General features: G+C 32.2%; 2 protein-coding genes across 3 annotated transcripts; one reads left to right on the plus strand and one right to left on the minus strand.

Moving 5' to 3' along the window:
* The first annotated feature begins 15152 nt into the window (after positions 1 to 15152).
* Positions 15153 to 21916, plus strand: LOC127138804 (alkaline/neutral invertase A, mitochondrial). 2 transcript variants are annotated; one of them, XR_007808845.1, is made up of 6 exons: positions 15153 to 16250; positions 17306 to 17471; positions 17679 to 17890; positions 20171 to 20763; positions 20937 to 20985; positions 21223 to 21302. XR_007808845.1 is itself a non-coding variant. In XM_051065340.1 (6 exons), the coding sequence occupies exons 1-6, from the start codon at positions 15504 to 15506 to the stop codon at positions 21547 to 21549; spliced, it is 1995 nt and encodes a 664-aa protein (XP_050921297.1). In that variant the 5' UTR covers positions 15156 to 15503; the 3' UTR covers positions 21550 to 21916. The 2 variants fall into 2 exon arrangements, 1 of the variants encoding a protein (XP_050921297.1); XM_051065340.1 differs by having other exon boundaries at positions 15156 to 16250; positions 20171 to 20664; positions 21223 to 21916.
* Positions 21917 to 22883: 967 nt separating this feature from the next.
* Positions 22884 to 26056, minus strand: LOC127138805 (gibberellin 2-beta-dioxygenase 2-like). The gene is made up of 3 exons (XM_051065341.1): positions 25645 to 26056; positions 23824 to 24175; positions 22884 to 23402 (listed from the first exon to the last, which is right to left on the minus strand). Exons 1-3 carry the CDS (start codon positions 26019 to 26021, stop codon positions 23154 to 23156), a joined length of 978 nt encoding a protein of 325 aa, XP_050921298.1. The 5' UTR covers positions 26022 to 26056; the 3' UTR covers positions 22884 to 23153.
* Positions 26057 to 27496: the final 1440 nt, after the last annotated feature.

The raw sequence follows: 27496 nt of genomic DNA on the forward strand, positions 1-27496 counted from the left end.
AACCTTCTTGTAGACACAAGGCTCATCTTCGTTCTTGATGAATCCATATTGTTTTACTGTTTCATCAAAATGAAGATTCCAGCTTCTAGAAGCTTGCTTCAATCCATAGATTGATCTTTGTAACTTACATATCTTTTAGGCTTCTTCTGGTATGTCAAATCCTTCAGGTTGTGTCATGTACACATCCTCAAGAAGATTCCCATTAAGGAAAGCAGTTTTGACATCTATCTGCCATATTTCATAATCATGATATGCAGCAATAGCAAGTAAAATTCGAACATATTTAAGCATTGCAACTGGTGAAAAGGTTTCATCATAGTCAACACCGTGAATTTTTTTATATCCTTTTGCAACCAGTCTTGCCTTATAGGTATCTACCTTACCATCCATGTCAGTCTTCTTTTTTAAGACCCATTTGCATCCTATAGGGTTAACTCCTACAGGAGGCTCTACCAAGGTCCAAACTTGGTTTGTGTACATGGAATCCATTTCAGATTTCATGGCTTTTAACCACTTCTCAGACTCGGGACCAGTTATGACCTCTTGGTAGGTCACGGGCTCATCTTGATCCATGAGTAATACATCACCTTGATCAATTATGAGATATCCATATCTCTCGGGTAGGTGACGTATCCTCTATATGTCTACCTATTAAGGACAGTGATCAAAGTAAAATACATTTATCCTATCATTACAACTCATTTTTGCAAGCGAATCGGCACACTGATTCTCCTACAGAAATATATGAACAATGTGTATCTCCTTAAATCTATCAACATTTCTGATGATGTGTAGTAGAGTTGCGCAAGTCATATGTTGTGTCCCTTGGTTCAAAGCATTGATGATCACCATTGAGTCAAGTTGCACCTCGAGCTTCCGAACACCTTCCTTTTGATCCATAGTAATGCCTTCAAGTAATCAGCATAGTTCAACAAGCATGATTGAATGGTTTCCTATTGTAACCTCTTATCCAATCTCACGCACTGGTTCTCAAAACCCGACCACACCCTGGAAATCTTCCTTGTTGCGCCGCTCCATCGATGTTTAGAGTAACCCAATTGGCCTTTGTAGGTATCCATTGAATGTGTCTGCTAACTGTCTTTTGCACGACACTTTTACTGTGTAACTGTAGGCTCCAAGAGTAGTCATGAACTCTCTCGTGTATGGACTTGGCTAGATTAGTTGGAATTACATAATCCTCGTTGAACATACATTGGTTTCTCTATTGCCACATCAAGTGACATGCAGTGGCCCAAGTTGTTGTCCAGTTTCCATGCATACTCATGTTGTTATCCTTTGACATATTGAAGGCCATCCACTCATGCAATTAAAGATTAAAAAACTGGTTCTAGGCTTTCTTTCTCACTAAAGATAATCACACATTTTTAACATTGTTGCAATCTCTAAGCACATGCAACACTGGTTCAATAGTGCTTGTGCAGTCTAAGTGGTAAGGATCACCAAAATGCCTCCTTGCCAGGAACTGTTTTGTCTTGATATCGTCATGAGCTACTTACCGAAGGAACATTCTTACCCGTTTCGGTACCTGAATTTTCCAAAACTTTTTCCAATCCATGTTGTGATTATGGTTAGAATTGCCCGTAAAACTGTTAAAGGCGGAAGCAATGGTGAAGTCACCCTTTTCAGTTCCAAACCATATACAAATTGCAGGCTCATTGTTAATAGTAGGAGGATGAATAACAACTATTTTATCTTTTATATAAATGCTAAATAATTTATGTAACATGCTCCACTTCCAGTCGCTCTGCTCATTTACAAGGTCTGCCGCAGTGGCATGTTCTACCTCGGGGATAAATTCCTGCATATGCTCCTATGGCACTACACATGGAGCCACCCATGCTCTGATGTGTTTCCCATTTCCTATGGACCAAAAGCTCAGAGCTGCCAGTGTTTCCATACAAGATGAATAGCCTTCCACAAATGTGAATCATAACTCTTAGGAGTATCAAGCTCAGAGCATGCGGAATTATCAAAATTTCTAGCATATTTGTCGCGAAGCACCTCCATACAAAGAACAAATAGATACGGAGAGATATGGCTCCCCCTTATAAGGCCTTTGTGTATCAAAAAATACTCATCCTTCTTACCTTTCCACAAACAAGGGTACTTTAATCACACAAACAACAACACGATGCATTCAATTCACACATCGATACAATAATTCAATTCATATAGCCTTTATGTATACAGAGTGACTCATAACTCGACTATATGCATGTGGTACCAATTTAGACATAAGAGGTTTGTTATTGATCTCACCTACTCAACAATGGTTCCTCATTCAAACCGGATCCCCACTTCTATAGCCCTGATGATCACCAGTCCCCACTTTTAAACTCACGAGTCGCCTATTTCAACACACTGACACCAAATGATACATGACATACATGTAATGCAAGAACACAACACAACACTTATGGTTCCACTTCTAACCATAAACAACAATGAAATACAACATTTACAGTAGTTTCCACTTCTGAACTACTCACCTTAACATAACCATTATAATTACATTCACAAATTGACAACTCACGTGTATAATCATATTTATACAACACATCACAATTTGCACATATAATTATGATTCACTAATTATAATTATACAAATAATTGGAATATTATTTAACTCATCATAATATTCCATCACAATAATTTAACCTCAACAAAACACCTCAAACAGTAGCTAAACTGCACGCGAAAACAACATAAAATTATAACCCATCATATAATTATACACATATTTCAACAACATATACTCATACATTGAATAAAATATTCACATGATACTTAAGGAATATCGATTCTATTCACCACCCTACAAACCACGACAAAACAACAACAAACAGACGCTGGAATCAGAGATAGACGACGATTCAAGTCGATATCAGCAACTTTGTGTTGTCATGCTCGCTAAACGCAGATTCTGCTAGCTAAACGCAGGCCTGTTAATCGCAGTTTTTGTGGGCTAAACATAGACACACAAAACAACAAAACTAAAAACGTAAATTTCACCATTGGAGCCTCATCAAAGCTCCGATTTTGACCCCCAAATCAATCAGAAAATAACAAATACATGTTATACACAACACGACCATCGGGAGAAGAAATCTGAGAAATATACACAAACAATAACTGCATTTTTAAACCTGTTTTAACAATAATAGAATATAAGTTTATGATTTTAGTTGGCACCAATGGTGGAAGTCTAACCCTAGTAAGGTGATGCGTGATGATCATGTGGTTGGAACTGCACTACGAACTTGTAGATTTCTGCAATTAGTTCTTCTAGGAATTTAATGTCTTTGCTTGCAAAACATCTTTTCGAAAAGGAGTCGCAACAAATTAATATGTAGTTTGGTTTGGGGAATCTTCTATGATCTAGCATTTATTTCTTTGCAAAATTATTTTTTTCTTAATTCAATTCTTCAAATACTTCACACCAAGGAGATAATATAGAAATAAGGGTTAATAATATAGGTGAATTTTGGTTTACCCCATGTAAAAAAAAATGTAAAAATATCATTGTTGTACAAGACTTTATTGTTTTATTCTTGTAAAATTGTTTTTTCTAAAATTAACATTGTCATACGAAGTTTGTGTTGTTTTAGACTCTATGATTATAAAACTAATATTGTTTAGCTTATCTTTATAACTCTTTGTGTAAAAATACACACAAAGACACATCTACATTTTCTGGATGTGTTGTTTTGCTCCAAGCATGGGGTTGGTCCAGACTACCGTCCCTAGCGCCCGTCAACCACAACCCGCTTACATTCCTGTACGCAAAAAAGTAAGTTCTTAAAAATTGACTATATTTACTTACTTTACCAATTATTATCTCTAAATAATATTTTTACTTTTATGGTGCAGATGGTCGACACGTGGTATGAGTTACAACAAATATCCTAGACACTATATTACCCAGTATCGCAATCTCTTGGATCACCTTCGACCAACAGATGTATTCTCATTAACCTAATTAATTTGTAATAATTTGTTAATTTCTTCTAACAAATTTATAATCTAGCATATGTTCACATTTAAGTTCATTTGGCGTCCATATCTAAACTTGGATCATGACCATGAAATCAACGAACAAGACGCAGCCGTTTGTACTGCATGCACACCGATCATAAGATTCACCACTGTGGAGATGCACAATAGTGATTATGTTAAATTGTAGTTCGGTATGCTTCAATACATCCCAGATCCCCCGACAAACCTCAGATAATGGCATCTACGAAAACTTAACGACCAAAGGAACTTTAACCCTTGGTAAAGCTTCGCTAGATCTGAGTGTCGAAAATTGAAGTAACGCCAAGACCATGTCTTAACTGACACTGTGATGCCAACCAGAGAAAAACTAAGTCATAATTATATGGTTTGGTACAGATCGATTGGATTTGAGTTCATCGTCGATGATATTACCTATACAACCCACGCCAGGAAACTTACGCACAAGAAGGTTCAACATCTAACCCCCAACAACATTGTCAGACCGGTTACTCACAACCCCCTATCCATCAAACTTTCTGAACCACAAACACACAAACCTACGATCATAACATGTCAAACACCCAACCACAATACCAAGAGTATACCCCATACCACCACCAACAAGTAGATCCTCATCAAGACACTTAACATCGCTATGCACCCAACACATCACCCTACCATAGCCTCCTTAGCCAAAATATCCAACGATCATTTAACACCAAAGGGTCCCTCCTCCTACTATAGCCAAGAAGCTCAAACATCACAAAATCAAAACCTGCAACAATCATATGAATATCAAACACCACAACAATCATTTCACCATTTCCTCGATGCTTCATTCACACCAATGTCGTCATTCAATCGTCCCGGTCGCCCTCCGATAACTCAAACACAATCCAACTACTCTGGCATGGGTCATGAACTCAGTTATGGCGGTAGCGCTTCAATGCATACAAAGACTATGCGGATTTGTCTAAATATCTTAGGCAATCTCTTGTAGTTGGTGGTGATGTTCATGGCCCCCCAAATACTCAAACACCTGGGGTGAATCATTAACGTGGGTTAGGGTCATGCGTTCGGATAGTTAGGGGATGTGGGACCCGAGGTCGGTTAGGTCATCCTGATCAACGACATTAGCCTTTTTGTGTAAACGCGTATTAATATCAATATCAATTGGTTCGATTTCGACTTTCATCTAAATTGTACAATTTTTTTCAAAAAAAGTTATGAAACACACAGGCGACAGACCAATTGGCGTCTCCTTTATAATTTAATACATAGGCGCTAATTGGATTGACAGCACTAGGTGCACTAGTCAATCCAATTGACCTCACCTCTCTATGTTTAAGAGCAGACGCCAATTGATCTGGCGCCACCTCTTAAAAATGGGTTGTTTCGAAAAATAATCTAAAAATTAAATTATTTGAGATTTTTTTTTTAATTTAAATTATTCGGATAACAAAGTCGCACTTGTGACCCCATTTACGACACGATAGATTCAAATACTAGTGAGAAGAAGTCTTTTTAAAAATAGTCTATCACTTTAAAAACTTACAAGCATAACGTCTCCGCATAAGGAAAAATTTTAACCAATGAAGATGGTTTTACAATAAAGTACAATCAATCAACAACAGAGAAGCATATTTCAAACTGTGTCCTATCGACATGCAATTTTTTAAATGACTATTATTTATTGCGTAATTATGTACTATATTGTCCACAGTTTAACCTCTTTGTCTCTATAAACTCTTTCTCACTCCTCAAAGCTTCAAGTTTAGGTATCTTCCTCTTTTTATTTTCATTATTTCCTACTATATGGAATGAAATTGAAAAATATTAATTGAATAGCTCAGTTCTCATAATTGAAGACCATTGACACTTGAATGTATATCACTGTAATTTTTAAAAATATTCGTCAAATTCAATGAGATGGAAAAGAGTTCAAAAAAATTTACTAAATAAAACCATTATATTTCAGAAATCATAGAGCAAAGAAAATAAAAGCATGATAAACTAGTGAAAGAATGATAAACTAATTAGTTACTATTTTATAATGAGTTTAAATATGATTATTAACTAGTTAATTACCTGAGAAGTGTTTTTAACCGAGGAAGTTCTACCCCATCTCTCAGAGTCCCATGAAATGTAGCTATTGAAAGCAAAACTTGAAATGTGAATGCAACTTCAAATTCGTGCATTACATATGTGCAGCCCAATAATATTGAAAGGGCTCTTCAATTACTTACAGATCCAAAAAGTATAATCCACCAATATATTATCAAAATTGTAATTAGGAAAACAAAACAAGATCATTGGTATATTAATAAAGGTAATGTTAATTTGTATTCTATCTTATTAGCAAAATTTGTTATAGCAAAATTTATATTAACATAATTAATTTTATATTTTTATTAAATTCAATTCACAATTTCCAACATAATATTATTTTATTTAATTTTTATCTTGTGCCCCTAGAATATAAATTAGCAATAAATTAAATAATGAGTAATGATAACTTGTGTCCTAAAGACACATGTTAAGAAATTTATTAATAGAAAATTTATATTGAAAAAAATAATAAAAGAATTAATTACAAGTTTTTGATAAAATCAATACACAATTTTCAAAACAATATTTCTACATTTAATTTTTAATTGTGTTCCAAGACACAAATTAACATTACCCTTAAAGAATATCCAACAACTGAAGAATCAAATGCCCAAATCCTTGAACTAATTTAGTAAATAAAAATATTAAACAACATGAAAACTTATATCTAGAGGAGAGGACCCAAAGTATAATCAGCGGTGAGAATAAATGTTATGATGTCAAATTTTGTGAGAGAAGCATAACGGATACGTATGCACTAATCAGACATTGTACAATTAAGAACTAGCAAAATTTTCACTGAACGCAACAATGGTTGACGCTGCTACAGGGTTAATAAGAACAGAGATGTAAACATTATTACAAAAAGTGTTTTTAAGATCGGACGCGAAATGCATTTTAAACACCGGAGAAAAGTAACTGCTTATCACCTCGGTTTTTTAAACACCGATGAAAACCAACTGCATATCACCTTGGTTTTTTAAACACCGAAGAAAAAATTAATTTGCACATGGGTTCGAACCCCAACATCTACATTTTAATTATCTACAAAACTAGTATTTCATACATCTCAGTTTATAATAAAATCGGGGGATAAGATAGATTGTTTTTCTTTAATTGAAATTCATTAAATTATTTACATAGAAAATAAATAAAAATAATTTGTTTACAAACTATAATGTGTATCCAAAATATTATATTATTTATACAGAATATTAAAATAAAAATTAATTTATCTTTGAAGATCATATGTTGGATCTTCGACTCCTTGATATTTGGGCAAGATCAAATGCTTCACCTTACAGTTATTTGTTTCTGATATAAAACAAAAAAAATAATTAGAAAAAAAGGTTAAAAATGAATATTTAAAAACACAAATCTTGAAACCAAAGAATTTTATGCACTTGCAATCCATTATAGAGAACTCTTAATGACAAAAGTTAAAGTGGAGGATGTAGATAGTTTCAAGAGCTTGATGATGTTTCTTTATGAATTATAGATTTCATAAGGTCTTTATAATGGAAAAAATTTAGGTTTCACGCAGATCATTAATGATAGTGTCTTGAGCATTGATAATCATGAAATGGACGGCAACGATTTGTTTAAGGACGGTGATCAATATCGAAAATTATCATGCTAAGTTATCCTTTTGGTTTTGTTAAAATATGAGGTGAACATGATTTTTTTTAAATTACATTGTTTACACAGAAGAATTTTGGTGTAAGAAGTTGTGTTCCAAATATTGCACGCATCCAATTTTTATGAGTTATCTGTTCCAACCATTTAATGCATCCAACTTCTAAAGAAATTATTTGTTCTAACTTTGAAAAAATATTTTTCTTTTGAGTTTGAAGTGACTACATATAAGTTAGGATTGAGGTAAAATCTGTTTAACGAGTGTTTTTATAGTAAAATCTGATTATCTTATCCCTTAGTTATTAAGGAAACCGACGGGATAAATCATTTAGTTTACAAAAAAAAAATTATAATAATAATAAAAAGTTCTTGAATTGTTTTTCATCAGAGTTTATCTTCCTCTTACCATTTTTAACTTCTTAAAGGAAATGATAATCATCTCTAGGGAGGAAATGACTTTCCTCATACCATATGAAAGAGTTTTTTTTTGAACTTTTCTCTTGGAGTCATAAACTATTACTATTTGTTGTCGTGTTTTTAATTAATGAAATATTTCCTTTCATATTAAAGGTTATTCGTTTCTATTGATAACAAAAATTTTGAGAACTATTAATTAACAAGAAAAAAAGAAGAAAAAAAAACTAAGAAAAAAGAGAAGATCGGAAGGCGCCAAGTGAGAAATCATTAAAAAAAATGTTAAATGTAGTTACAAAGATTCGAAGCGTGTCCCCATATAACTATATTACCTCGGTTTGATAAAAATTATGGAAAATGTTATTTTTAAAAAATCAAATATATCGCTCTCAAGATCTATACACTCGATTTTTGGCATGTTCGTGGTGAAAACTTCGTCATAAAAAATGTTATTTGTTGTAGTGAGAACTTAATTGAGATTGAAGAACTTCGAGAGATTGAACGATTCTAAAAGATGAACATAAATGGAGAGATGAAAGGTTTGGAAGAAATTAATGGATAGATGAATGGAGCGATTGAAAATTGGAATTTAGGATTTTCAGTGAAGTTAAAGACAAAAGGATTTTAATTGTGGTTTGGTAGACATCATGAAATTAAAGAGGGAGGGATAAAAATTTAGGATTTTCAGTAAAATATCATCAAGGAAAATATTAGAGTTTTATGAAATTGGTGAAATATTCGAGAAACTGAGATATAGATTCATTAGGATAAATAAAATGTTAAAATATACTAGTTCTTTGCAACCAACCAACGAATAGTAATAGGTTATTATTAACTTCGAACACACTAAAAATATAATAAAAGGGAATTAAAAAAATAATATAAATAAAATAAATTTTTTTATTATATGAAAAAGAAGGGGAAAGGTTAAGGGTAGGAGGGAAAAGAAAATTATTCAGAGAGAAATGAAATTTTTTTCTAAATTTTTAATTTCTTTATAGATTTTAATTTAATATTTAATTTATAAAAAAATCAATTAGAAAGGATGTATTAACATAATTGATTGTGACACATTTTTTATTTAATAATTATTATAAATTTAGAATAAATAATAACAAAGAATAAATTATTATTACGAAAAAATGAAAAATAGCGCATTTCTATAATATATTGTTTATTTTAAAATTTTATGGTAAGTAATGTCGGTCTAAACCGTCGATATACGAGCAATCTGTTTTAAAAACCGCCATAACCTACATAAATAGTGACAGTTTTATTAAAACGCCGTTATCCATGTTTGTTTTAAGTGTTATATTTTTATTTAATAAAAAAAATTAAAGGCGTAGAGTATTTTTAAAATTATGTAGTATGATAATATGTATTTTATTTATCTAATATTTAATAAAAATGTTAGTGATTTAATGGTGAAGGTTACGTCCTTTCACCCCAGGATTTGGGTTTGATCCCTAGTTTAAGGATAATCTTACAACAAAACTCTCTTTTATATAAAAAAATATGATGTCCAAAATTTAAAAAAGATTAAGAAAATTCTAGAACATTTTAAATATATGGGTCAAAAGGTGAATTTTGAAATGAGGGGAGAAGAATAATGCCTCGTTTTGATTAAAATATGGGGACAAAAAATATATATAAAGGTACATATAAGCCAAATAAATTAAATATTCCAACAATATTCTCAAAAAGAGTTAAAATATTTGATATTTACTTATGATTTGAATGCAGTGATTAATCATACTTTCAAGAAAATCAATGTAAATATGGTATTCCTATTTTAAAATATGACGTATATATATTAGTTAATTTCACCTTCCATTATGAGACATCATAATCACATTGGACGATATCTTCGGCCTCACGTTCATATCATTACAAGGTGATTAATTTTTAAAAACAAATATGAATATTGAATTGGTTGTAGATTTAGTGCTAGAGTTTTTGAAGCTCTTTAGGAGTTTTCCTTCGTAACTATAAGTAGGTGGGTGGTTATATGCCCCGTAACAGAAATGTTATTTTTTAAAAATATTTTTTCTTGATTTGTGGCTCTAAGGATGAGTTACATAACATATTGAGGGGGAGATTAGAACGGTGTACTAAATTTAGTGATGTCAAGATATATATAAATAGTGATATGATGCTTTCTATAATGTATTCATATCTGATTTGAGTCCCAACTCTAATACTTTTTCTACCACTTCATCATATGACCGACTCTTTAACTTTAATATTCTCTAATGCACGTGAACTGCATCCAATAGGATTGAAACTTCCTTCATCTTATATTGTACCAATTCGCAAGTGTAAGATAAACCATGTTTCGTTCTAATTTAAAAACCTACCAAGCTGGAATTATTTTCTTAGGAAATGCATAGATGTTTTTTAGATACAAATCCATGATAGCTCCCATTAAATGGAATGTTGTTAATATGCTCTATGTGTACTTTTCTCAAACTATGTTTGTAACTCTATCATATTGTGGGTGCTCTCTATCATATTGTGGATGCTCTCTCAATATTTAGACAAGTCTCCATTCCTATGTTGCAACAATATCTACTAAGGTTAATGTGCATACTTAACTCTAATATATCATGTAGTGTTATAATTGTAAATGGTTTTGCTTAGGGCGATTCCTTTAGAGGTTCCATAAAAGACGACATAGAAATGTTGCGTAAAGGAAGGTATCGCGTCGCCTCAGAATTATGTGGAACAAGCTATTGAAATATAAACAGATATCTCGCGCAAAGGGTGGTATGCCTTTTCCCATTGTTATGTTAAAAGAAAACATACAACAACACTTATGAAACAAGCTATTTAAACATAAGCAAATTTTGAAACAAAACAGCATCAACAACATACAACAATGTTTATCAACAACATATATACCTTTATCAACAACATATATACTTTTATCAACATACATAACAATAACATCAACATAACTAACATAAACTAGCATGACATTGTAATCCAACAAAAATTTATCAACATACATAACAATAACATCAACATAACAACAACATACGCGAAGAAGAGAAAATAAGAAAAAAAATATTTGTCAACAACAACAAGCAACAACAAAACATGTGAAACCGAAGTAAATAATATGAAAAGAACAACAACAACAACATACACAAAAATATATGATTACTTCTCGGCAAGTGTATCAATAATATCAAAGTAATAAAACGATCGAATCCACATGGACTGCCTCTAAGCAAGACAAAATGTGTGCAATTTATAAAAACTAGTAAAAAGGGGGGTTTCGAGTTTCAGTGCGAAAAGTAAATAAACGAGTAAACAATGTCACGAAAGCAATCAGATTGTGTTGTAGAATCTCATATTCCTCTATTATTGATGTTTGATGCTATGTATGAATGATCTAATCACTATAAACTCACGGCTAACTAACAAAACCGTTAAAGTCGATCCCACGTGAAATAACTCACTAACCACTACTCTGAGTTTTCTATCGTTAGTCTACCAGCGTAAGCAGGGTTAAGCGGTGTATAGGACGTTAATTCTATATGGCACTACTTGGGGTCTCCTATCCATATTCAACCAACAAAGGTACAACAATTGTCCTAGGTCCAACACATAGACTAATGATCAGTATTCTCTATGTGCCCCAAATCATATTAAAAGAGTATCTCATATAAAAGTATTACGAACAAGAAACAATTGAATAAGATTATAGATCAATAGGTTAATACAATGGTCAAATCAACATAGAATCCGACAATATAGAAATAGGTTCATCATAATACAACCTAACCTAGAGGAGTTTAACTACTCATAATGCAATTAATAATACTACAATTGATAGATAAAAATAACATGAAAAGTCCCTTGAAAATATGGCATCCAATGGCTTCAAATGCTCTAAAAATCTTCACTTGTACCCTCAAATTCGTGCTTCAATCTCCAAATTTCACCACCCTTGTGAAAATGAAGAAAATCCCCTTTTAAAGGCGTCAGAATGGACCAGAACGCGTCAAAAAGAAGCCCAGAAAAGTGTCATATCGTGTGTGCGATGTTGCACGTGATTATTTTAGTAACTGCAGGCTTTTGCTCCTTTTTTCACTTCAATTTTCACTAAGTCCATAGTTTTTACACTTAGCTATTTTTTCCTCATTTGTTGGTTATTCTTCTTCATTTTAGCTTAACTTTCACTTGCTTTGCTTCGATTTTTCGACTAAATATATGTAATGACGGGCTGTCATCAATAGGTAAAATTTGTATTTATTCATAGAATGGTAGCACATAAATGGTGTAACTCCGGGAAATGTTACAAATTGAAAATGGCAATGGGAAAGGGGTTTATATTGAATCACAATGACCATTATTATCCATAATAACCATGACTCCACAAAACCTTGCTTCTAAAGAGAGCGGTTGGATTGATCTTTCCGCCTTTGACTCTTCTTGTGTCAATCAGTCTTGCTCGATGCAGTCTTTGCCTTTTCTCCCTAATTTTTGCATGGACCGTCCTTTCGGATTTTCAGTCCACCTAGATGCTCTTTTTTTTGCCTAAGTCGCCCTTTCGGGTTTTCAACTTAGCGAGCGCTCAATTTTTTTTTTTGTATTTATCCCTAACTTTTGCCTATACCGTCCTTTCGGGTTTTCAGTCCACCGGGATATCCATTTTTTTCTAAGTCTCCATTTCGGATTTTCGACTTAGTGGGATTTTATTATGCATAGTACTTTTTGACTGCATCAGAGTTCACGGGGGTGGGAGAACTCTTTGTCATCCATAGTTGTAAGGATTGGGGCTCCTCTGGAGAAGGTTTTCTTTACAACGTGTGAGCCTTCGTAATTAGGAGCCCACTTTCAACGTGAATCCTTGTATACTGGCGAGATCTTCTTGAGCACGAGATCTCCTTCTCTGTTTCTTGTCAAAAACCGTCTTGAGTCATTTCTGGGATAACTGTCTATGACATAAAGCGGTCATACGCTTCTCATCAATCAGGTTTAGTTGGTCAAATTTGTTATGGATCCGCTCGACTTCCTATAGCTTGGTTTCCATCAAGATTCTCAACAAAGGAATATCTACTTCGATTGAGAGAACTGCTACCAGCCCATATACCAAGGAGAACAGGGTTTCCCCTATTGAAGTGCAAATGGATGTCTGGTATTCATGCAGTGCGAAAGGTAGCATTTTGTCACAATCCTTGTAGGTTTTCACCATCTTCTGCATGATCTTCTTGATGTTCTTGTTCGGAGCATCAACAATGTCATTCGCCTTTGGAAGATATTGAGAAGAGTTATTGTGCTCAATCTTGAAGCTCTCGCATAACTCTTTCATAATTTTGTTGTTCAGGTTCGTCCATTATTGATTATGATCTTGCTAGGAACTCCATAGCGACAGATTATTTCTTTCTTGATGAACTAGGCGACCACTTGCTTCGTCAAGTTGGCGTAGAAAACAACTTCTATCCATTTGAAAAAGTATGCATTTTTATCAGATATTTCCAAAAATCCCGAAAAATGTATGCATATTCACCGAATTTTTATCGAATATTTCTATAAATGCGGTAAAAATGCATAAAAAACCCGATTAACACTAAAATATTACTGGTCATAAATTTTATGTCTGATAATCTCTATAAAAAATCCAAAAATCGTCAGAGATTTTGAAAAAATTCAAAATGTAACAATGCTTTTGTGAAATATCTTTTAAAATATTACAGAATTAAAATGGTAATTGCTTAGGGATTATGGGAGTGCTAGGTCAAATTGGGTGTGTGAAGATAAAATCTCTCTATAGCCCTATAGTGGAAAGAAATCTCATATCTAATTGCCACATAAAAACCCACATAGGCCGAACCTAGATTAACTTGCACCCCCACATATTTTTAAAATGACAAAAATATCTTTCTCAAAATTTAACAAAAAAAAAGGGAACCAAAAATTTGATACTACAAATGAAAATTTCAATATTAATAGAAAAATTCAATATGCGTTTTAATCTGATTTTTTTAAAAATAAATTTAACATATCATTTTTTCTTATAAATTCAATATTTTTGATAATATTCTAGATTTTTAAAAAATTTGATAATTCATATTTAATAAAAAAATTAACACTATCAGAACTTTTAAAAAATCTTATTGTTTATCGAACTTTGAAAAAAATATGGTAAAGTTGAATTTTTTAAAAAGTGTGGTAATTTTTCAAAATTTTTAAAAAATATTTAAAAAAAAAATTCTCGTTGAATATGAATTACCTGCAGTTTATAAAAATTTTAAAAAATTCTAAAAATTCGGCATTTTCTTTAAAAAAATTGATAAACACAAAAACAAAAATTAAAAAAATATAATAAAACTATAAAGATAATAACAACTCCATATATGACGGTGCCAAGTCAAAGAGACGGGTGTCCGGATAAAATCCCTTACAGCTTGAGTATGGAAATGGATTTTAGTAACTTCAACGTGCGCAAAATGATTTTTTTGTCCAAGACAAGATGGATAAGCCACGCGTTTTTGTACAGAGCCTTAATGCAGCACGTGGAAAAATAAAAACAAAAAAACGTAATATTTTCAAAAAAAACAAAAATTAAATAACCAATACAAAGACGACACGTAGACAGTTATGCGGTGTATACCGTTGGATGTGGTAGTTGCTTGTTTCTTTCTTTTTCGCTGAATAATAATAACTCGACGCTTTTTCAAAGGTGTCTCACTCATCATCCATTCAAATATTTAGTTAGACGCTTTTACCCTCTGTCCTTCGAAACACGTCATCATTTCACGTGGTTTTCCCAATTTGTCCTCTATTCAAAAGTTGCGGAAGATAGACGCAAGCAAATCATCCAAGCAAACGTGATTATTTCAATTACACATAAACTCTTTTGACTTGATTCAATGAATCAGAGATTATATCAACCTACGAAAGGGCAGAATTGTAAAATAGACAACCCAAAAACAAAACAACTTGGCATAATAGGGACAGTCAAGTAATTACACCTTTTCCCTCAACGTCGAAGTTGATACGAACTTTCGCTTATAAAATAGCGTTTTCATCTTCACTGTTCGTTTCCGCATAAATCTCAGATTCAACCTATTTCATTTCGTTAATCATCACCATCATAATCGCTTCAATCTCTGTAAGTATATTACAAAATCACTGTAAATTTTCCATTCCAATTATCTTCAGCTACCAACTTAGAAGTTAGAATAATCAATAATCACTTTCAAGATCTATTATTACTATTTTACCAACTTAGAACTTAGAATAATCACTTTCAGGATCTATTAATAGCATTCCCAAATTGCTTCATTTTCTCAACTATTTTTGTTTGATCCTATAACATGACTACTGGTAGTTGTATTGGAATTTCTACCATGAAGCCTTGTTGTAGAATCCTAACTAAGATTAGTGATTCATCAATGGTGAGGGTTTTGTCCAGATCAAGCTATTCCAGTTCAATCCATAGGCATAGATACTATAGATGTAAGAATACTAAGATTGTAGGTTATATACATGTGACTAATTTGAATCGGAGAGATTTTAGCATTATCGATTCGAATTGGGTTCACTCTAGGAATTTTAGCACAGATTTTTGTGTTAGAATTGGTAGTGTTAGACCTAGGGTTGTATCATTGATACCGAATGTAGCTTCGAATTTTAGAAACCAGTCTACATCGGTTGATTCTAATGTTAATGACAAAAGCTTTGAGAATATTTTCATTCAAACCAGTTTGAATGCAAAGCCGTTGTTGTGTGAAGAAATTGAGACTCGTGATCAAAGGAAATTGGAAGAAGATGACGGGTCGACTGTAAATTTAGATTATAATTTGAATGATTTGAGTGAGGATAAAGTTGAGAGGGAGCTTTCTGAGATTGAAAAGGAAGCTTGGGAGTTGCTTCGAAGTTCTGTTGTTACATACTGTGGGAATCCAGTGGGGACTGTTGCAGCTAATGATCCTGCTGAGAATCAACCTCTGAATTATGATCAAGTCTTTATTCGTGATTTTGTTCCATCTGCACTTGCGTTTCTGCTCAACGGTGAAGGGGAAATTGTCAAGAATTTTCTACTTCATACGTTGCAATTGCAGGTATGTTATGGCTTCAGCAACTCATTTAGTTTGTTATTACTTGTTGTTCTTCTACATTATAGTTTTTCCTGGACTATGTGTAAAGTTTTATTCAAACTTTTTAAAATAAATGCCCTCGTTGCACATTTAGAACGGTTAGACCGACTTGATTCTGTCAGCCTCTTTATCTTAGGCACTAACACTTCTGAAAAAAGGCATGTTTGTGTCGGACATCGATACGACGTTGACACTTGTGATTGCGTTTAATTTATTTATTTTTTCAAATTATTACCGGTGTCGACGTGTCGGTGTCGTGCCCGGTGTCCATGTCTGTATCTGCATCATAGTTGTGAGCACTGTTAATTTACAACTTCTATAATTTGTATAGATGATGCAATGCTATTGTCTATCAAATAATTGGACAATTCAATGGAGTTTAGAGATGTTTTTTTTCTTCTGTGTGTATATGTATGTGTCAAAGAAAAATAAGCCATGTTTCTAATTATCTCCGTTGCTTTTCCCTTTTTGAGTTGTCCCACGGATGGTTGAATAAGATATATGTCACTGTTGAAATATATAAATATATAAATATTTTCAAGCCATGAATGCATTATCATTATTTCATCAGATCTGGGAGGAAAAGTGTATTATTTTGGAGCATATTAGTTCCGGGCGGCAAAGTAGCCTTCACAATTCACATCCATATTGTAGAGCACGATAGAGGTGATCTTTGGATCGTAGGTAACCGAAATGATTCACGTAAAGTAGACACTTTTGTATACATTGACTTTACGTGTCAGAGCTCTGACAATAAAAGAGACACCTGTGTCACGTCCCGACAAGGTTGGATGTGAATCATTTTCCGGTTACCTACGATCCAAAGACCACCTCTGTCATGCTCTACAATATGGATGTGAACTGAAGGCTACTTTGCCGCTCGAAACTAATATGCTCAAACAAAAAAGTACCGAAAAGTGGGAGGAAAAGTGTATTATTTTGGGAATTGTCAACAAATGATATTAGTGAAGCTATTATGCAACTTAATACACACTTGTTCCTCATTTAATATTTGCCAGAGTTGGGAGAAGACTGTTGACTGCTACAGCCCAGGGCAAGGATTGATGCCAGCAAGCTTCAAAGTTAGAACTGTTGCTCTTGATGGAAGTAATGAAGCATTTGAGGAAGTTTTAGATCCCGATTTCGGTGAATCAGCAATAGGCCGTGTTGCTCCTGTCGATTCAGGTAATTGTTTTTCTTGTGGAAGCTAAGACATGGTACTATCACATGAAAAGTTATTGCACTGTCATTATTTGTTAATTTATCAGCTTCTTTTCCTGGGCATCTTATTATCATTTTGTTTTTCAAAATTTTCTTCACATTACTTCTCAATTTTAATATCCAATGTGAGGCCAAACTTTTAAAACTCATTTGGAAAACTGTTGCTATCAGGATTGTGGTGGATTATATTGTTGAGAGCATACGGGAAATTAACGGGCGACTATTCATTGCAAGATAGAGTGGATGTCCAGACAGGCATAAGACTGATCCTTAAGTTGTGTCTAACTGATGGATTTGACATGTTTCCTTCTCTACTAGTCACCGATGGTTCTTGCATGATTGATAGAAGGATGGGAATTCATGGTCACCCTCTTGAGATACAAGTAAGCTGATTGCTCGCTATCACTATTTATATTTGGAAGTAGTAATGGTAACTATTAAAAAATATAGTTAAGTTGGAGAGTATTAGTTTGTTAGATTTTTTAAATATATTCGATGTAAATACCTTCTAACTCATTTTAATCATATACCAAATTCGTTTTCTCCAATTCTCTCTTTCTCTTTCCTCTAAGCTGTGTTTTCTAACATTGTATTCGTTCTTTTCTTCTTTTTCCATACTACTTGATGTGGGACTTAACTTAAGAACTCCATAATACTCAAGTCCTTATGAGTTTCTTCCTTAAGTTTTAGCTTCTGCCGTATTTTTGTTAAGCATAGTTTTTGTCTCTTGCTGTTACGAAGTGGTTAAGCCTTGGGTTGTGGATTATGTGGTTCTTCCTAAATTGATGTTTGATGGTTGCTCTTGTTGGTTGGATATGATGTTCAATGTCTAGACAGGAGTTGAATAGACAAAATTCCCTTCGTTTGATTTTCAAAAACAGAGTAACTTTGCGAAAGCTTTATTCGGGAAAATTGTTTTGAAATGAATATAGGCAATTGAAAGTTTTGAATGTAACGAATCAAACACGAAAAAGGATAGTGACAATGACAAAGCAATATGTGAATTAACCTTCTACAATTCAAAGAAGGAATTTGAAATATATTAGATTAATCAACTTTACAATTTAGAATTACATCTCCACAGATTTAATCAACAAAAAGGTCAAATGATAAAGATAACTTGAAAATTTTATGTTATGATTCGATTCATGAGTCTACTCATGTGAGTAGATTCAAAAAAATACTTTGAATCGGATCACAAATCCGGCATTGAGACAAGACATGGAATTTTTCAGTCATGAGTCGATTCGCGATCACACATCCAGTGACTAAATGAAAATTTGCATAAACACATTTGAGTCAACTCATATGCAGTCTTGAATCGATTCATGAGTTCAAAATCAGTTGATTTGATTCACCAACATTCTTGAGTCGATTCATTTAAGGTTGACTTTAGTCAAACCTACATTTTATGCATGAAAATACCATTTTGACCTAGTATGAGTGTGGGGTTTCATGACCAACTCAATTATACGATAAATTTAACTAAGACAAAACATCAAAATATAAATTAACCGATAATACGCTTATGCAATTTCAGCTCTCAATATTGGGGCTCTCATGAGTCTACTCATGTGAGTAGATTCAAAAAAAAAAATTGAATTGGATCACAATTCCAGCATTGAGACAAGGCATGGAATTTTTCAGTCATGAGTCGTTTCATGATCACACATCCAATGACTAAATGAAAATTTGCGTAAACACATTTGAGTCGATTCATATGCAGTCTTGAATCGATTCATGAGTTCAAAATCAGTTGATTTGATTCACCAACATTCTTGAGTCGATTCATTTAAGGTTGACTTTAGTCAAACCTACATTTTATGCATGAAAATACCATTTTGGCCTAGTATGAGTGTGGGGTTTCATGACCAACTCAATTATACGATAAATTTAACTAAGACAAAACATCAAAATAGTAATTAACCGATAATACGCTTATGCAATTTCAGCTCTCAACATTGGGGCTCTGTGTTAGTGTTGAGGAAACGCTATAAGTAGTTCAAAAGGGCCTAGAAGTTGGTTGAATACTGTAAGGAGCTATGTGCTTTGGCCGCTACCCCTTTCATTTACAAGCTTTTTTATTAGTCAATGTGATTCAACTTGTTCCTTTCTAATTTCTAATGACTATTCTATTCTTTTTGAATTATATTGTACAAGTACAACCCAAGCTAGAAATACTTTTTTTAACTCCTTCCAGAATGCAGGGCCCGGTTATAAATATAGTTTGTTGGAGATTATCAGATTAATAATTAGTTAATATTTTGCTAGTGCCTATGAATAGGTTTGATATAATCACTTGTAAAAGACCTTTCTACTCATTTTAATCAAATACGAAATACAGTTTTCTCATAATTATCATGCTCTTTGTTATGAACCATATTTTTTAACTTTAGTTATATGCATTGTTATGCTCTTCTATTTGTTGGTACTAAAAGGAAAACTCGTGCGCTTTATAACATGATCTTCTGCTCAATATTTGGAGCAACATCCCCTTCTTTTAGTTAGATTCATTGAGTAGTCACAAGTGATGTCACTGGTTTTCTGAAATCTTTTAGTCAAGATTGCAAAACGATAGCCAACATTTTTCATATTAAAATTTAAGATTACTGTCTGAATGAACATATGCCTCTTCGCTTATAAATTTGTGTTTGAATATGCAGGCATTATTTTACTCTGCTCTACGCTGTTCCCGTGAGATGCTGATAGTGAATGATACAACTAGTAGTCTCGTGGCTGCAGTTAGTAATCGCCTTAGTGCACTCTTGTTTCACATGAGAGAATATTATTGGGTTAACATGAAGAAGATTAATGAAATTTATCGGTATAAGACGGAAGAGTATTCTACTGATGCCGTCAACAAGTTTAACATCTATCCAGAGCAAATTCCTTCATGGCTTGTAGACTGGATATCCGAGGAGGGTGGATACTTCATCGGAAATCTGCAACCTGCTCACATGGACTTTAGATTTTTCACACTTGGGAACCTTTGGGCCATTGTCTCTTCTTTAGGTACAACAAGACAGAACGAGGGCATTTTGAATTTAATCGATGCTAAATGGGATGATATCATTGGTCAAATGCCTCTCAAGATATGTTTTCCAGCGTTGGAGGGTGAGGAATGGCGTATAATTACTGGCTGTGACCCCAAGAACACGTAGGGCTCTTAAAATCTCTTGTTTTTTCACGTTTTATATCCAAAAGAGTAATTCTACAGCCGCAATCCTTTTGAAGCTAGCATTCACAAACTTTTCATGTATGTGAAACATTGAAATTAACAGCCATTATGATCCGATAACCCGCCATGCATTTTTTCATTAAAATGGTTTTGGCCGTTGCATTAAATTCGTGCTCAATATATTCGTATGTTATATGCTCGCTTTTCTTCCATTGGAAGCTACAATAATAACTTTGCACAACTCCTTGCAGCCCTTGGTCATATCACAACGGCGGATCTTGGCCAACACTTCTATGGCAGGTGAGTTCGATATTTGTTTGGATAATACCATTCATTCTATTTGTCTTCTATACCGAAAGAAATTGAAACTTGAAAGCCTATAACTTTGTTTTCCTTTCATGCACTCCTTTTCAATCATGCTTATTATGTCAATCCAAGAAGCAATTACTTACTGATTTTGGTCAATTGAGTCTTTATGATCATAGAAGAATGAGACCTTTTGCCTTAATGAGCTGACATGATACCATTAAATTACAGTTCACTTTAGCATGCATCAAGATGGGCAGGTCTGATTTAGCACAGAAGGCAGTTGATTTAGCAGAAAAAAGACTTAATGCAGATAAATGGCCAGAATATTATGATACTAGAAATGGAAAGTTTATTGGGAAGCAATCAAGGTTGATGCAAACATGGACAATTGCTGGTTTTCTTACATCAAAGATGCTTCTAAAAAATCCAGAGAAAGCATCTTTGTTGTTTTGGGAAGAGGATTTTGAAATTCTTCAGAATTGTGTCTGCCTGCTTAACAAAAGTGGTAAAAGAAAGTGTTCCCGTTTTGCAGCAAGATCTAAGACTCTTGTTTAATAATGACATGTCTTCTTCTTCTACAGTCTCTGACTTGTTTAATAATAACAGTACTAGAGTTATTACTACTACTACTGTTTCAACTTTCTTTCAACTTTCAAGGTGTTGTCACATATACAAAAGTGTTGTTGTTGATACTATAGTACGATGATGGACTTCACTTTTCAGAATTTTATCTGTATGACAGAGTTCTGTAACATCATTAACTATGTGGGGGTAACTCATTCCACGTAGATGCATATTCCTTCACTGTTTTTTCTTTCTTACTGTAACTGCATGTGCCATGTGGCTTCACTGTGTATCTGACTAGAACAATAGTCGAATTATTTTTCTTGCTGAAATAAATAGTACTCACAATATTTATTTATTTCAATTTGAAGTCACTCATCATCTATAGATTAATTAATCATATTATCTTTAATCTAACCTCTTGATCAGAATGTTTCTTGTTTGTAATATATATATATATATATATATATATATATATATATATATATATATATATATATATATATATATATATATATATATATATATATATATATATATATATATATATATATATATATATGTGTGTGTGTGTATGGAGTACTATACAAACTCTAACATCACTTACACAATTTTGCCAAATCGAATTGTAAAAATATAAGGTGTCGGTTGACTAGCACCGGATTCTGAGTAGCGAATGAACTCGACCTCGACCGCCATATTTCGGGAAGAAAAAAAATGCGTGTTTATATATGTGTCAGACATTAATATTGACATTTGTGATTACGTTCAGTTTATAATTTTTTTGAAATTATTATCGGTCAATGTGTTAGTGTTTGTGTTTCACAAATTAGGAATAGACACTTCTGAAAGAATATGTGTCAATATTTGTGATTACATTCAATTTATTTATTTATTTATTGAAAATTATAACCCGTATCAACATGTCATTATTTGTGTGTTAAAAACAAAATCACCGAAAATCATTGTTTGTGTGTTAAAAACAAAGTCATCGAAAATCATCCGTTAAGACCAATAGCCATCCGCAAAACTTCCGGCATCTACCATCATCCAAGGAGTTTAAGGGTCGAGAAGCCACTAGGAGTGCGCTCACCGTCTGCGTAATACTACATGAAGGGGGGAGAAATTTGACTTGTTTGGAGGTCAAGTTTTATCATGAAACTGTTGTAATATCTTCTCAATTAATCTCACTTTTAACAATATCAAATTATCAATAGTAGATGATAAACTAGAAAGAAAGTGGCATCCAAAGGGACACAAAGAAACCCTTTGGAGGTCTGAATTGAAAACATTAATAAGAAAAATAAATGTAAAGACAAGAGAGATCAGAGAAAGATTGTGATTGATGATTGAAGGCAGACAGGGTACAGAACTGGCAACCATCTATTAGTACTCAGTCTTACATAACTGAACAGTAGCTTTCTTTGCTATGTCAAGTTAACTTTGCAACAAATTTAGGCAAACAAAAGCATACAACCTTTCCTAGGTCCAAAAAGAACACCAAAACATGGGAACAAACAACAACAACCTTGTCCTTTACATTACACAACATTATATTCATATTAGTATTGCTAGAAACTCAACTTTTTGAATACTCATGACATGTTTGCTCTAAAAAGTTGAATTCTTGTGTCACCAAGCCTTAGAGAGTAAGTAGCTTTTTTGTAATCGGCCCAAGTAAATTGTCTGAAGAGTGAGGGCCTGTGAGGTGTAACCAAAACTGGTGGAGCAACAATGGAAGCATTTAGAGGTGGAGCCCCAAAATATGCCATTGACATTCTAGATTTGTTTGAGTTTGTCATTGCCCTATGTCTCACGCTTACAAATCTTCCATTTGTCATTACCTATCATCACATTCACAGTACACATGTATAATATCAGATCAGATACATCCATCATTCAAGCATCAGACCAGCGTGTCTCCGCAGTATAAAAAATAATTATGATCCTTATTAGGATAGATAGCTAGCTAGCTTGCAAATTTGTCTGAGATGATTATGAACAGCAAATTTGATATTCCAAAAATTCAATCTAGTAAACACTAAGTCAATAATAATGCATGTCAATTCCAATAAGTTGAAAAAATTTCCCACTTTTTCATGCTAGTGTGAGGAGGCCCCTAGTTAGTGTGAGACCCTCCCTTATCTTATGGTACAAGCAAAGTGAATCAAGAAAAGCATGTAGGGTGTATATTTTCAATACATTGAATAATTAATATAGCGGAACCGATAATAATATATAGATCAGATACATTGACGATGTTACCTGAAGGACATCACCAACATTAACACAGAGAGCTGAGGGGTCAGGGTTAATAGGAATCCATAGACCATGTTGAAGAGAGATTTGAAGACCAGAAACGTCATTAGATCTAAGAATGGTCAAGATCTGAGGGTCAGAATGCTCCCCAAAGCCAACATTGTTGGAGTGTGACTTGTCCTTGTCCTTAACTAGTGTAGGTGGGTAGTGATTGAGCCTAAGAATAGAGTCACTTTCAATATCCTTTATTAAACTGCTGAATACCTTTCTATCAGGGACCCCCAAACCTTCTGCCATTAACTCTAATATCTCACATGCCACCTCTTTCACTGCTTCTGTATATTCACTCACCCTATACCTACAAACATACCATAATGTCACATATCCAACACTAGACCAACATCTTATTCAAAAATCAAATCATGCAATGCAATCAAGTATTGACCTCTAGACCAACAGATTATGTTATACATAAATGATATTTTCTGAGATTGAACTCTGGACTAACACCTTATCTTATACATAAATAAAATTGTCCGAGATTGAACTCTAAACCAACATCTTATGATATACATAAACGATGTCATCTGAATTGAACTCTAGACCAACACTTTATGTTACACATAAGTGATATCGTCTGAGATTGGACTTTGGACTAACAACTTATGTTACACATAAATGATATTGTCTGAGATTGAACTCTTGAGCAACAACTTATATTATATATAAATAATATCGTCTGAGATTGAACTCTTGACCAACAATTTATACTCGTCTAAGATTAAACTAGTTGAGTTACCGGATTAATTAATTAATTATGGTAAGATGAACATGCATGTTCCTTAGCTGGTGGTGACTAAGATAGAAGTAACAGAACTCAAGCTTTGTCAGTGTAACTAGTACTCTATCTGCTTCTGTTTTTGACTACTCACTGCATATTTATTTATTTTTTAATTAATTTCATTTTCACCTTTTATTTACTCAATATGTCATGCTTCAAACCTTTGCAAATACTCATATATTTACATTATTTATGAATATATATATATATATATATATATATATATGGTGTTGATATACATAGGGAAAACGTTGAAACTCTGAAACTTTACCTATTCTCTCTCTGTGTATTCTTTTCTGGTCAGATACAATACAACTCATAGGAAGGTGTAGTAATTTCAAAAGAAAACGTTAAAATTGTTCAATTCAATGAAATAAAATAGTCACGGGCAATGGCATATATATATTTATCTATATCCTAGCCAATTAATATAACCTACTATAGCATGGTCCAAAGTAAAAATAAATAAATTATATATATGCATGATTTCACGTTTGTATTTTGAATTTAAACGTGTTTTTTTTAACTTATTTTTACGTAAATATAATCTAATTTATATTATATTCATCTATAAATAAAATCAATCTTAGCAAAATCAAATCGTTACTATGCCGTTTTTAATGACAATAATTTATTTTAACAATTAAAAAAATAAAGTTATGAAATTAGACTTTTAATCTAAAAAATAAAAATCAATGGTTTCAAAAAAAGTTGAGGTCTAAACTTATTATCTCAAGCTGAGTTTCAAATTAAAATGATATTTATTTTGAAACAAAAACTTTTATTTTAAAAAAAAGAGAGAGTATTTTTAAGAAAAATTCCGCAGTTTATCGTGATTATTCACGATCAACGTTGAGGATACTCGATTTCTACTCGGAAAATCGATGGTTTGAAATGAAGTATTGTAAATAGAGAGAAAGTTGGTTATATTCTGACATACTGGAGAAGAATAATGAAAAACAGAAAAGGTAGTTTTGATGAGATACCTGAAATTAGAATGTGGATCATGAATGGAAATAGTTTTAGATATTTGAGCAATGGAGGAAGTGTTAGCATTAAGAAGAAGATACTCAACTTCACCAATATCACCATTGAATCCAATATTCTTAGAACCATAAGCAGGTGAAGATAGTTTCTTTTGATTCATTGGTTTTGCAAAGAAACTAAAACCAGCTTCTTCCATTTTATCAATAGTTTCATCAAGAATGCCATGGTTTATGACTTTGAAGAAACCAAACTCTTCACTTGCTTTCACTATGAGTTTTATTACCTCACACCTTTCACCTTTTAGGTCTATTATTGGAATCACATCATTTGGTAAAATTGTTTCACTCCTATGTGGTTTTGGTGAAGCCAATACCATACCTAAACTTTCAGAGTATATGTTTCTTTCTCTAAGAGTATGAATAAGGGAAGAACTAACAGATATATTTATAGAGAATAGCTATTAAAATAATTTTAAAATATAGTAGATTTTCACACTTTTTAAAATAATAATTAATTATATTAATTTTAAAAATAAAATGGATATTATTTACTAAAATAACATTATTAATAATAAATATTTGAATAGTTATATAATTTAAAATATAATTAATAATGATAAATTAATGAAAAAAATAATAAATATCAGATATTCTAAATTGATAAATAATTTAAAATAAATAAAAATAGAATAAGAGACACTTATTATAAAATCTCAATTTTTTATTGATTTATGATTTATAAATAATTCTTTGAATCTTTGAATTAGTTTTTATAGAGTTATATATTATAGAATGATAATTATTAATGGGGATATTATAGAATAATAATTACTTTTATTAGTTAGATATTACTAGAAATATGATTAGAGTTAGATATTATAGAATGATAGTAATTATTAAAAAATATTAATTATTTTTCTGTTTTATTTTTTTGATGATAATGGGGATTAGTGAATGTGGTACTTTAAAAGAGAAGTACAAGTAGGAAAATTCTATGTTAAGGACATTGACTTTGTATACTCTGTCAGGAAGATTCTTACTTTTTTCACTTTAATTAGGATTACTTTAATAGGTTTATTACTCCAATATCATGTCTTTCTTTCAAACAAATTTTATTTTTTAGACTAACTTTATTACCATCCTTTTGACTAATCACTTCACTTTCCCCTGTCTTTCCTTACCAACTTTCACGTGCCGTTTTCTTTTTTTAATTATATATTTTGATAGGATTCATTTAATTATAAATTAAAGAATTTAATGAATATGATAGGGTAAAATAGTTTTGTATTATTTTTTTTATTTTATAATAATTAATTTATTTAAAATAAAAGAGTGTCCGAAAATAAATAAATTATTTCAATTTTTTTTTAATTTTATTCTCTAATTAATATTACTTTTATTTAATAAAAATATTATTCTTTTTCTTTCACTTATTTTTTTTAATATGCGTAAGATAATCAAATGTGTTATTCATTGTGAAACTGAGAGAGTATTATTTAATAGAAAACTAATAATGAAAAATGTTATTAATTTTTTTAAGAATATAAGCGTGATATAACGAGATATATGATCGTCATTGACCGTGTAAATACATTTACACATTGTTAGTATATCACCTTTTTTTCTCAAAATTAAATATTATATTAAAAGTAAAACTAATTTAAAATGAATTGGATATTTAATTTTTATTTCACTTTTAATATTTTTATAATATTCTATCTTAAATTGATATCCGAACTTTAAAAGTAAATTTTATTTCTTTAATTTTTTTCCAATTTTTCATCTCAATGTAAAAGAGGAAATAAAAAAAATTAAAAATGATAAAGGTGAAAATAGTTGGTGCAAGAGCGTT

Source organism: Lathyrus oleraceus, chromosome 4 (genome assembly GCF_024323335.1).
Source record: "Lathyrus oleraceus cultivar Zhongwan6 chromosome 4, CAAS_Psat_ZW6_1.0, whole genome shotgun sequence".
Lineage (NCBI taxonomy): Eukaryota > Viridiplantae > Streptophyta > Magnoliopsida > Fabales > Fabaceae > Lathyrus > Lathyrus oleraceus.